This window comes from Scomber japonicus, chromosome 14 (genome assembly GCF_027409825.1).
Source record: "Scomber japonicus isolate fScoJap1 chromosome 14, fScoJap1.pri, whole genome shotgun sequence".
Classification (NCBI taxonomy): domain Eukaryota; kingdom Metazoa; phylum Chordata; class Actinopteri; order Scombriformes; family Scombridae; genus Scomber; species Scomber japonicus.
The window spans coordinates 7,181,944-7,193,675 of record NC_070591.1 but is presented as its reverse complement, the minus strand read 5'-3'; the positions used below and the strand labels follow the sequence as shown (position 1 = coordinate 7,193,675).

Here is an 11,732-nt window from a genome sequence, read left to right as displayed (position 1 = left end):
AAAATGGTCTAACACAGAATTGGGTGATACTTTATACTTTATGTTTAATTAACGGTCATTAATTGACTTGAGTTGCTCAGTCGACAGGAGAACAACAGCAAGGATAACAACTATATTTTAGAAAGAAGACATTAATGGTTAAAAATAAAACACACAGTAAAAAAGACTATGTAATCGCATTTATTGCAAAAAAAAAGAGGAAAAATCCCAAATTCTGACACAAATAGGAAAATTATAAGTTGTAAATAATCCATTTCATCTTTAATAATAAAACATCATCACAGTCTCTACAACTTTGGCAACTTCAGTGAGCTGGACTTTGGGTGCTGGACTTTTTTAAGGCTTGTTTTTAAAGTCTCTTATGGTTTGTAGTTCTGTAGTTGTTGATAGAAGCCGGGGTTGGGGCGAGTTGAGGGCCTCGCCAGCTTCACCTGGCCGTACGCATCATCAAATGAAAGCCCCTCCTTCAACATCAGGTAGCCAATCACGATGGAGGAGGAACGTGAGACGCCCGCGTTACAGTGGACCAGCACCACACCGTCCTGAAGACAGAGAGACAGGAAACACAGACATCAATACAGTACATAAAAAAGAATAAGTACTGCAGTATTATGAGTGATGTAGTATTACAGTAAAAGTACTGCAGTATTATGAGTGATGTAGTATGCAGTATTACAGTAAAAGTAGTGATATATTATTATATATGACATCATTAGATTATTAATAGTGAAGCATCAGTGTTAGAGCAGCATGTTACTGTTGTAGCTGCTGGAGGTGGAGCTAGTTTATACTACTTCATATACAGTTAGCTAGTTTATACTACTTCATATACAGTTAGCTAGTTTACACTACTTTATATACAGTTAGCTAGTTTACACTACTTTATATACGGTTAGCTAGTTTACACTACTTTATATACAGTTAGCTAGTTTACACTACTTTATATACAGTTAGCTAGTTTATACTACTTCATATACAGTTAGCTAGTTTACACTACTTTATATACAGTTAGCTAGTTTACACTACTTTATATACAGTTAGCTAGTTTACACTACTTTATATACAGTTAGCTAGTTTATACTACTTTATACACAGTTAGCTAGTTTACACTGCTGTATATACAGTTAGCTAGTTTACACTACTTTAAATACAGTTAGCTAGTTTATACTACTTTATATACAGTTAGCTAGTTTATACTACTTTATATACAGTTAGCTAGTTTACACTACTTATATACAGTTAGCTAGTTTACACTACTTTATATACAGTTAGCTAGTTTACACTACTTTAAATACAGTTAGCTAGTTTATACTACTTTATATACAGTTAGCTAGTTTATACTACTTTATATACAGTTAGCTAGTTTATACTACTTTACATACAGTTAGCTAGTTTATACTACTGTATATACAGTTAGCTAGTTTATACTACTTTATATACAGTTAGCTAGTTTACACTGCTGTATATACAGTTAGCTAGTTTACACTACTTTAAATACAGTTAGCTAGTTTATACTACTTTATATACAGTTAGCTAGTTTATACTACTTTATATAGAGTTAGCTAGTTTATACTACTTTATATACAGTTAGCTAGTTTACACTACTTTATATACAGTTAGCTAGTTTATACTACTTTATATACAGTTAGCTAGTTTATACTACTTTATATACAGTTAGCTAGTTTATACTACTTTATATACAGTTAGCTAGTTTACACTACTTTATATAGAGTTAGCTAGTTTATACTACTTTATACACAGTTAGCTAGTTTATACTACTTTATATACAGTTAGCTAGTTTATACTACTTTATATACAGTTAGCTAGTTTATACTACTTTATACAGTTAGCTAGTTTACACTACTTTATATACAGTTAGCTAGTTTAGTCCAGTGGTTCCCAACCTAGGGGTGGGGCCCCTCCAAAGGGTCAGCAGATAAATGTGAGGGCTGCTGAGATGATTAATGGGAGAAATATTGCTGAAATATTGGATCATTTGAACATTTATTGAAATGAAACCATGTGAGAAGTTTAGAGGGAAAAATCACTATTTAGTGGAGCCGTTAACAACTCATAGACATCTGAAATGTGACCCAGACTACACACTGCTTTTTTAAAGACTGGTTTAATCTTTAACAATATGTTCTACTTTAAAAGCTTGTTATATTATCCATCATCTGAAAAGTAACTAAAGCTGTCACATAAATGTAGTGGAGTGGAAAGTATAAAGCACCATCAAATGGAAACACTCAAGTAAAGTACAAGCACATCAAAAGTGTACTTCAGTGCAGCACATTCCTAAATAAATGATTGTTGCGATCACAGTTTATTGTCCCATGTTAACATGCGACGGCAGAGTTTCTAACCTACAGCAGCGTCACACTCGAGCATGTAGAGCAAGTTGAGACGGAATAAATCTGTCTGTGGTTGTGGGAGTTGCACGACTGTGTCAGAATTTGCGATATGATTAATATTAATGTTGATGTAATTATTTTACTGCCTAGAGTGCCTGGCTGGAAATAATTTTTTAAAATTCCAGTCACATTTTTAGACAATGCGTGCAGGCCCACGGCTCAGTTCTGAAGCTCGGCTCTATTGACACATTTGTCTCTTTTATTCAACGTTGAGCCTCCCATCGCAGAATTAAAGTCTCTTTTCTGTCTGGAACCGAGCAGAAACAGTAACTCTAAGCACTTTTTTTTATTTTAGACGTCAATCAATATCCATCAGGGGACAGGAGATTGAAATTAGCTTCAGCTGCACACACGTAGAGGGGCTTTGGTTGCTATTATTGACATATTATCACTGTTATCTTGCGCTTTCCTCTCATATTATAACCCAATCAGGCTTCTCTCCTGGGTGAAAACAATCAAATGTAGAACAAACAGAGGGGCCACACTAATAGAGAGAATGATATCAGTCTTTTATAAGTTTCTATCAATCAAACAATGTGACCGTGCGCCTTCATATTATTTGTGCTGGTGTCTGCAGAGTCGCCACAGTTACACATATCAACTCTTGTTTTCCTTCTTTCAGAAAAAAAAAAAAAAAAAAAAAAACAACTGAAAAACTTCTGCAGACTGAAAATTGCCTGAGCTAGATAATCCATCACAGCGAACATGGAGACTTAATTTGGTTTTGTCAGAGTTTCTTGTTTTGCTGTTATTTCATTGCGCTCGAGCTGAGTGTTTTCATATCAGTGCTCACATCACATTATGTTCTGCTTACGGTCAATCTCCTGACACACGCACACACACACACACACACACACACACACACACACACACACACACACACACACACACACACACACACACACACACACACACACACACACACTCACACTCACGCCACTGGAAGAAATGCAAGTCTCTCTGTCAGGAAATAATCCCTTAAAAAATGATTACATGCAGCATGTGGCATCGCTGAAGAAGAGTACGGGTAAGCAGATGCAATTTTGACTTTCTAAATGACACCAGCGTGGTCTTTTAACCCTCCTGTTGTCCTCGAGTCAAGGAAGGAAGAGAGGAAAAAGGATGGAAAGGAGAGAGGGAGGAAAGGAGGAAGGGAGGAAAAAGGAAGTGAAGGAGGAAGGGAAAAAGGAAGGAAGGGAGGAAGAAGGAAGGAAGGGAGAAGAAAGGAAGGGGTGGAGGAAGGAAGGAAGGAAGGAAAGGAGGGAGGAAGTAAGGGAGAGAGGAAGGAAGGAAGGAGTTAGGAGGGAGGAGAGAAGGAAGGTAGGAGGGAGGGAGCAAGAAAGGAAAAGAGAAAGGAGGGAGGAAGGGAGAAGGAAGGGATGGAGGGAGGAAGGAAGGAAAGGAAAGGAGGGAGGGAGGAAGACGGAAGGAAAGGAGAGAGGAAGGAAGGAAAGAAAAGAAAAGGAAGGAAGGTAGGAGGGAGGAGAGAAGGAAAGAGGGAGGGAGGGAGAAAGGACAAGAGGAAGAGAGGAAGGAAGGAAGGAAAAAAAGGACAGAGGAAAGAAGGAAGGTAGTAGGGAGGGAGGAAATAAAGAGAGAAGGACAGACGAAAGGAAAGAAGGAAAGGAAAGAATGAAGGGAGGAAAGAAGGAACAGTCGAACCAGACAGGGTCAATTTGACCCGGGGGGAAAGAATGCAAGTCTCTATCAGGAAATAAGGAAATAATCCCTTAAAAAATGATTACATGCAGCATGTGGCATCGCTGAAGAAGAGTACGGGTAAGCAGATGCAATTCTGACTCTCTAAATGACACCAGCGTGGTCTTTTAATAGCTATCTGACCACCCACCTTGCCTTTGTGGTGAATTACAGATAACCCGACTGCCGTAGATGTCTTTGAATGCATCACGCTGAGGTAGCAGAATAGCTGTGTGTGCATACTTACATTTAAAACTGGCCTGCAGATAGAAAAGAAGGCATTTTGAACATGAGCCTCCTGAAGGAAAGTAGATTCCGACGGTGTGTTCAGGCTACCGGCGACAGAGTAACGGGCAATCATGTACATTTAAAGTCATTTTAAAAAGGAAGACGGGAACACGGAGCTACAATCTGACACACAACACTTCACGTGACTGCATGATGTGTGTGACATGCTACAGATAAAAGTTGAGCTGAACTTTTCTCTCTCTCTCCACAATTCCTACTCTGGTCCATCTAAAAACTGTCATTTCCCTCTACTGTTTAACCCTTACATACCCAGATTTACATTTGAGAGCAGTAAAAAATACCCACTGTAAATACTTGGCACATTTTTGTAGAGTGCTTGACTGAAAAACTACTGTTACCTCCGTCACATTTACACATTTTTTAGTGTTAAAACTGAAGCATTTACTCTCTCTGCTCCCTCAAAGCTTCATGAATAAGGATAAATCTTCCTGTTTATCTGTGACTGATGATGATTTGTTGAGCCGAAATGTGGTAGAGACTAATTATGAAGGGATACTGTGATTGAGTGTGAGGGTTAACCACAGACTGTATAAAAGAAATGGACGTAACATCTGTGACGTCACTCATTGGTTTGTGGACTGCTGCTCAGAAGCCAATAGTTTCGAATCTAGACAGCGCCATCTTGAAAATTTCTGGTGCATGCTGGGAAAAATAAAAACACGGATTCTACTTATATGGGCATGAGGCGGGGCCATGGGCGGAGCGGGGAGGTTGCTATGGTTGAGAGGGCTGGATCTCGAGGACATTGGTCAATCAACCTGTCAATCAGGACGTAGCCACGCCCTAATGCATACCCTGCTTTATCGTCACATATAAAATCAGGGAGGCCGAAATGTCCCAAATGAACATCATACTGCATTGAAGAAGGCTTTAAACTAGCGATTGAGACCATAAACACATTTTGAAAACGTTTACTGAGGTTAGAAATCAAGTGAGAAGTTGGTGAATTCTCCATTGACTTGTATAGAGACGGTCGCCCCCTGGTGGCCTTTTGATAGAATGCAGCTCTAAGTTACTTCCTGGTTGGCCTCATTTCAGAGGACCGGCACTCCCCGCCTGGGGTTAACCCTAACCCTTGAGAGAAGGGTACGTATACTGGAGCGTGCTGGGAATAGGTGGGTGGAGTTCCCAGCATGCCTTAAGACATTGGGTCTGTTCTAAAACAGGTGTTATTTGGACAAATTAGCGTCACATTGTGGACCTAAAGGGCTACTTTACTTTCTTCCTAAAAAGGTTAGAAATGTGGATAAAGTGGTTTATTTACAGAGTTAGAGCTAAAATGAAATCAGCTTCAGCCTGAAGCTTTCAGCTCGGGTAGGAACCAAATGCATTGTGGGTAATCGTGTAGTTTACTACAGTGTAAACGGTCTGCTTACTATCTGGTCCTTTAGTGTGTAGGATGGAAGTATGTAGTATAGAAGTATGTAGTATGTAATGTGTAGTATAGAAGTATGTAGTATGCGGTTTCGATCGAACACAGCCAATGTGTTTAATGGACATTACCCAACCAGCATAGCTAGTAGGTTACAGTGAGAGTGAAGCTGTGTGTTGGTTACTGTACCTCCCTCTGGAAGGTGTGTGAAGGTATTAAAGGACGAGAAAAAGGAGCAAAATCCAACATCTTTTATTTATTAAAGAGGCCTCTAGAGTTTCCATGAGCTCACCGATCAGAGCAGAGAGGGCTCATTACGAGGCTGGCCTTAAAGAGACAGCAGCTAAAACGGCCTGTTTCAGACATAGGCTGAACTGAGGAGCTGCATAAAGGACCAGTACAAGATTAATAAGGAGCTTTAAACTGGAAATCATGCAAAGTTATTCCAGTAGAGCAGCAGAATATTAATATATACCTAGAAATGTGTGATACAGCCTCTTTAGTTTTGTATCAATACATCAATATATTAATATAAACCTGGAAATGTTCATTATGTCCTCTTTAAATTAAAGGCACTGAGGAGTTTTTTATTCCACTACATGTATCTGATATCTGATAACTGTATGTACTACTACTCGCATTTTAAAAACGTATAATAAGCATAATAAACTATGATTAATTATTATATGGTTTAATTTAACTACCCAACAGTACATAAAGTAGTTAAAATTAACGGCACCTGAAACTGCACCATTAAAATACTTACACTTAAAAAAATCTGACTCAAAGTGTATTAATTAAAATAATATATTAAACATTCATCAATAAAATGAATTAAATGATATACTTTATAATACAGAACCTATAATTTCTTTTTTTACAGATTTTAATCAAGTATTTTAATTATCATGACATTTTACTCCAGTATTTGTGTTTGTACCTTTTCTTTCCTTCCTTCCTTCCTTCCTTCCTTCCTTCCTTCATTCCTTCTGTCTTTCTTTCCTTCCTTCCTTCCTTCTGTCTTTCTTTCCTTCCTTCCTTCCTTCATTCATTCCTTCTTTCCTTCCTTCCTTCCTTCCTTCCTTCTGTCTTTCTTTCCTTCCTTCCTTCCTTCCTTCATTCCTTCTTTCCTTCCTTCCTTCTTCCTCCCTTCATTCTGTCCTTCTGTCCTTCCCTCCTTCCTGCCTTCCTGCCTTCCTTCTTTCCTCCCTCCCTCCCTTCTTTCCTCCCTCCCTCCCTTCCCTCCTTCCTTCCTTCTTCCTCCCTTCCTTCCTTCCTTCCTTCCTTCTTCCCTTCCTTCTGTCCTCTTTTCCTTCCGTCCTTCCTTCTTTCCATCCTTCCTCCCTCCTTTCCTTCCTTCCTTCCTTCCTCCCTTCCCTCCCTCCCTTCCCTCCTTCCTTCCTTCCTTCCTTCCTTCACTCCCTCCTTCCTCCCTTCTGTCTTTCTTTCCTTCCTCCTTTCCTTCTGTCCTCCTCTCCTTCCCTCTTTCCTTCTTTCCTTTCTCCCTCCTTTCCTTCCTTGCTTCCTTCTTCCTCCCTTCCTCCCTTCTTTTTTACAGATTTTAGCCCATTTTACTGATAATAGTGATAAAAGTGAATTAATCAAGTATTTTAATTATCATGACATTTTACTCCACTATTTGTGTTTTCTACCTTTTCTCGGGCCTCATCTATGAAGGCGCTGCATTCCCCGAAATAGGAAGTGATGTCTGTCTCCGGGAGGTCCAGGATCTGGAGCGTCTTATAAACCAGCTGATCCGGGAACAGGTTAGCGACTCCGTAGGCCACATTTAGCACATGAGACACCTTGACAGGAAGAAAGAGAGATAATAGAGACATAAAACTCGTCATGACACAACCTGGATTTAACTCAGAGAGAGAAAAGAGGCAGAAGGACAAAGAGTGATAAAAAAAAAGAGAGAGGAGAGGGATGACGGAGAGAGAGGGGAGGGAAGATGAAGAGGAAAGAGAGCGGGGGGGGGACAGAAAATAAGACAGATGGCTCCAATTCATTTTGCTGTATCTGTCGACTCTCACTTAACCCTCCTGTTGTCCTCGAGTCAAGGAAGGAAGAAGAAGGAAGGAAAGGAGAAAGGAAGGAAGGACGGAGGGAGAAAAGAAGGAAGGACGGAGGGAGACAGGAAGGACGGAGAAAGGAAGGAAGGACGGAGGAAAGAAGGGAGGAAGGGGGGGAAGAAGAAGGAAGGACAGGAGGGAAGGAAGGAAGGAAAGGAAAGGAGGGAGGGAGGAAGGAAAGGACAGAGAAGGGAAGGAAAGGAGGGAGGGAGGAAGAAGGGAGAAAGGAAGGAAGGACGAAGGGAGAGAGGAAGAAATAAGGAGGAAGGAAGGACGGAAGGAAGGAAGGAAAGGAAAGAAGGGAGGGAGGAAAGAAGGAAAGGAAAGGAGGGAAGAAGGAAAGGACAGAGGAAGGAAGGAAGGAAGGAACAGTCAAAACGGACAGGGTCAATTTGACCCGGGAGGACACAACCTGGATTTAACTCAGAGAGAGAGAAAGAAAAGAGGCAGAAGGACAAAGAGTGATAAAAAAAAGAGAGAGGGATGACGGAGAGAGAGGGGAGGGAAGAGAGCGGGGGGGACAGGAAATAAGACAGATGGCTCCAATTCATTTTGCAGTATCTGTCGACTCTCACTTAAATTTAACTCACCTCGGAGGGCGACGCCGGCTCCTCCTCTACATATTAGCACCGTACAGATGTTTCCTGCCTTCCAACTGCTGGTTACATTTAACCCTCCTGTCGTCCTCACGGGTCAAACTGACCCCATCTCTCTTTTTACTGTTTCCTTCTTTCCTTCCTTCCTTCCTTCTTCCCCTCCTCCCTTCTTTCTTTGCTCCCTCCTCTTTCCATCCTTCCTTGCTTCCTTATTTCCTTCCTCCCTCCCTCCTTACTCCCTTCCTTCCTTCCTTCCTTTCTCTTTCCGTCCTTACTCCTTTCCTTCCCCCTTTCCTTCCTGCTTTCCTTCCTCCCTTCCTTCTTTCCTTCCTTCCTTCCTTCTTCCTCCCTTCCTTCCTTCCTTCTTCCTCCCTTCCTTCCTCCCTTCCTTCCTTCCTTCCTTCTTTCCTTCCTTCTGTCCTCCTTTCCTTCCCTCCTTCCTTCCTTCCTTCCTTCCTCCCTCCTTTCCTTCCTTCCTTCCTTCTTCCTCCCTTCCTCCCTTGACTCGAGGACAACAGGAGGCTTAATAGGAACTTAAAAGGTTTATTCATCTTTTATTTTATTTTAGTGTTGTCTGTTCTTGAAGGAGAGAGAGAGAAAGAGAGAAAGAGAGAGAGAAAGAGAAGTCTCGCTTGTTTCCTCAGCGACATTATGCTGAATCAAAGCCCAGCGTTCCAGCTTATGCCCGAAAGGTTTTGGCCCCTGAAATGTTGGGCTTTGATTCAGCATAATGCCGTTTGAATAAAGAAGAAGAAGAAGCTGATGAGACGAGCGAGTCCGTCCGTGTGTGTGCGGTCCGTTCTCCTCCGAGCGGTTCAGACTTCCAAGGCCACCAGCACGGGGTTGAGATGATTCTGCATTTGATCTGATGTCTCCCGGCCAGAAGCTCAAAATTCAACTTGTTTCCTTCCTCCCTTCCTTCTGTCTTTCTTTCCTTCCCTCCTTCCCTCCTTCCTTCCTTCCTTCCTTCCATCTTTCCTTCCCCCCTACCTTCTTTCCTTCCTCCCTTCCTTCCTTCTGTCCTTCTTTCCTTCCTTCCTTCCTTCCTTCCTTCCTTCCTTCCTTCCTTCCTTCCTTCCTTCCTTCTTTCTTTCCTTCCTCCCTACCTACCTTCCTTCTTTCCTTCCTCCCTTCCTTCTGTCTTTCTTTCCTTCCCTCCTTTCTTCCTTCCTTCCTTCTTTCTTTCCTTTCTCCCTTCCTTCTTTCCTTCCTCCCTTCCTTCTGTCTTTCGTCCTTCCCTCCTTCCTTCCTTCTTTCCTTCCTCCCTTCCTTCGTTCCATCTTTCCTTCCCCCCTTCCTCCCTTCCTTCTGTCCTTCTTTCCTTCCCTCCCTCCTTCCTTCCTTCTTTCCTCCCTCTGTTCCCTCCCTCCTTCCTTCCTTCTGTCTTTCTTTCCTTCCCTCCTTCTTTCCTTCCTTCCATCTTTCCTTCCCCCCTACCTTCCTTCCATCTCTCCTTCCTTCCTTCCTTCTTTCCTCCCTCTGTTCCCTCCCTCCTTCCTTCCTTCCTTTTTTCCTCCCTCTGGTCCCTCCCTCCTTCCTTCCTTCCTTCCTTCTGTCTTTCCTTCCTCCCTTCCTTCTGTCTTTCTTCCTTCCCTCCCTCCTTCCTTCCTTCCTTCTTTCCTCCCTCTGTTCCCTCCCTCCTTCCTTCCTTCCTTCTGTCTTTCTTTCCTTCCTTCCTTCCTTCCTTCCTTCCTTCCATCTTTCCTTCCCCCCTACCTTCCTTCTTTCTTTCCTTCCTCCCTTCCTTCTGTCTTTCTTTCCCTCCCTTACTTCCTTCCTTCCATCTTTCCTTCCCCCCTACCGTCCTTCCTTCTTTCCTTCCTCCCTTCCTTCTGTCCTTCTTCCTTCCTTCCTTCCTTCCTTAAACTTAAACACAGACATATTTCACTAAACTAATGTATAATAAATATAATAATAAGTAGTTGGATATTTATTACGTTGTATTTGGATGATGATGTTTCTGTTTGCAAACATCTCTAACCGGAGGAGTCCGATAGAGCCGAGTGAACACCTGATCCATGTTTCTGATTATCCTCCGCCATGTTCGCAGGTGCATCCTCAAATTAAATTATGTAGGAACCAGTCAGTCAACCCGATGAATGACTGATGATGATTAATGATGTAATTTGTGGTGTACACACGCTGAAATCAAAAAAGGGGGGGAATGCCTGACTTTGGTAGTAGCAGATGACAGATTTGATGAAGATTTGAGCAGAGTTGCGGCAGCCAGAAGACAAACTGGTTAAATCCGTCTTCATCCTGGTGATTCGTCAGTGAGGAAATGACAGTTTTGTTGGATGTTGAGGAGTCAAAAAAAGGTCAAAAGCTACAGGAAGAGTTGTAGTATGTTGAAAAGCAAGATCTTTACACTGGCTTCCTGTTGTTCTCGAGTCAAGGAAGAAAGTTAGGAAGTGAGGAAGAAGGAAGGGAAGGTAGGGAGAAAGGAGGAAAAAAAGGAAGGAAGGAAAGAAGGAAGGAAGGGAGGAAGGACAGTAGAAAGAAAGGGAGGGAGGAAGGAAGGAAGGAAGGAAGGAAGTCAAAACAGACGGGGTCAATTTGACCCGGGAGGACGACACGAAGGTTAAAGCCTAGACTATAAAATACTACTGTTGGTTTTTAAAGCATTGAATGGTTTAGGGTCAAAAATACTTTCTGATCTGCTGCTACGTTATGAACCATCGTGGTCTGGAGTCTGCTTTCTGTCCCCAAAAACCAAACATGGAAGAAGTAGCGTTCAGTTTGTAGGTCTGCTCCAACTCTCAGTTCTCTAAAAGCACGACTGAAGACTTTTCTGTGTGCGACTGCTTTTTATTAAATCCAAATTTAAGGGTTACTCTATTTTAGCTTTATTTAAAGTCTGTGTAAAGTAAGAATAAATATGTGTTCTGAGTTTGACATACCACAGAAAAGTGTGTTGTTAACCACCCTGCCAAATTTGAATCATTAAATAAAATCGCCAAATATATGAAATTAGGCTTCAAAGTTGGGTAAAAATCAGCCTCTTTCTCTGCTACCAAACGCTGTGGGCGTGGCCGCCGAGTCTGCTGAAGCCCCGCCCCCTACCGAGTGTCACCTGTCAATCAAAGTCACCACCTCTACCAGAAACATGGACGCTACGTCTGAGAGCTTTCTGCTGCTAACTCGGCTCCTAGCTCGGCGGCTAGCTCAGCAACTAGCTTGGCGGCTAACTCAGCTAACTGGCTAACTGTAGACTGTAGTAGTAGTAGTGTGTGCTGAATGTATTTATACCTCTACAGCAGCAGGGGCG

At 42.0% G+C, this 11,732-nt stretch overlaps 1 protein-coding gene across 2 annotated transcripts in view; it reads right to left on the bottom strand.

The window, feature by feature from the left end:
* Positions 1-303: 303 nt before the first annotated feature.
* The window catches only part of LOC128372408 (dual specificity protein phosphatase 19-like), a 25,780-nt gene continuing 14,351 nt past the window's right edge, over positions 304-11,732 (bottom strand). For both annotated transcript variants that reach the window (XM_053332443.1, XM_053332442.1), the window contains exons 4-5: positions 7,446-7,598; positions 304-542 (exon numbers count right to left, since the gene is read on the bottom strand). In XM_053332443.1, coding sequence (XP_053188418.1) covers positions 360-542; positions 7,446-7,598 — 336 coding nt within the window. In that variant the 3' untranslated portion in view covers positions 304-359. The remainder of the gene's footprint in view (positions 543-7,445; positions 7,599-11,732) is intronic.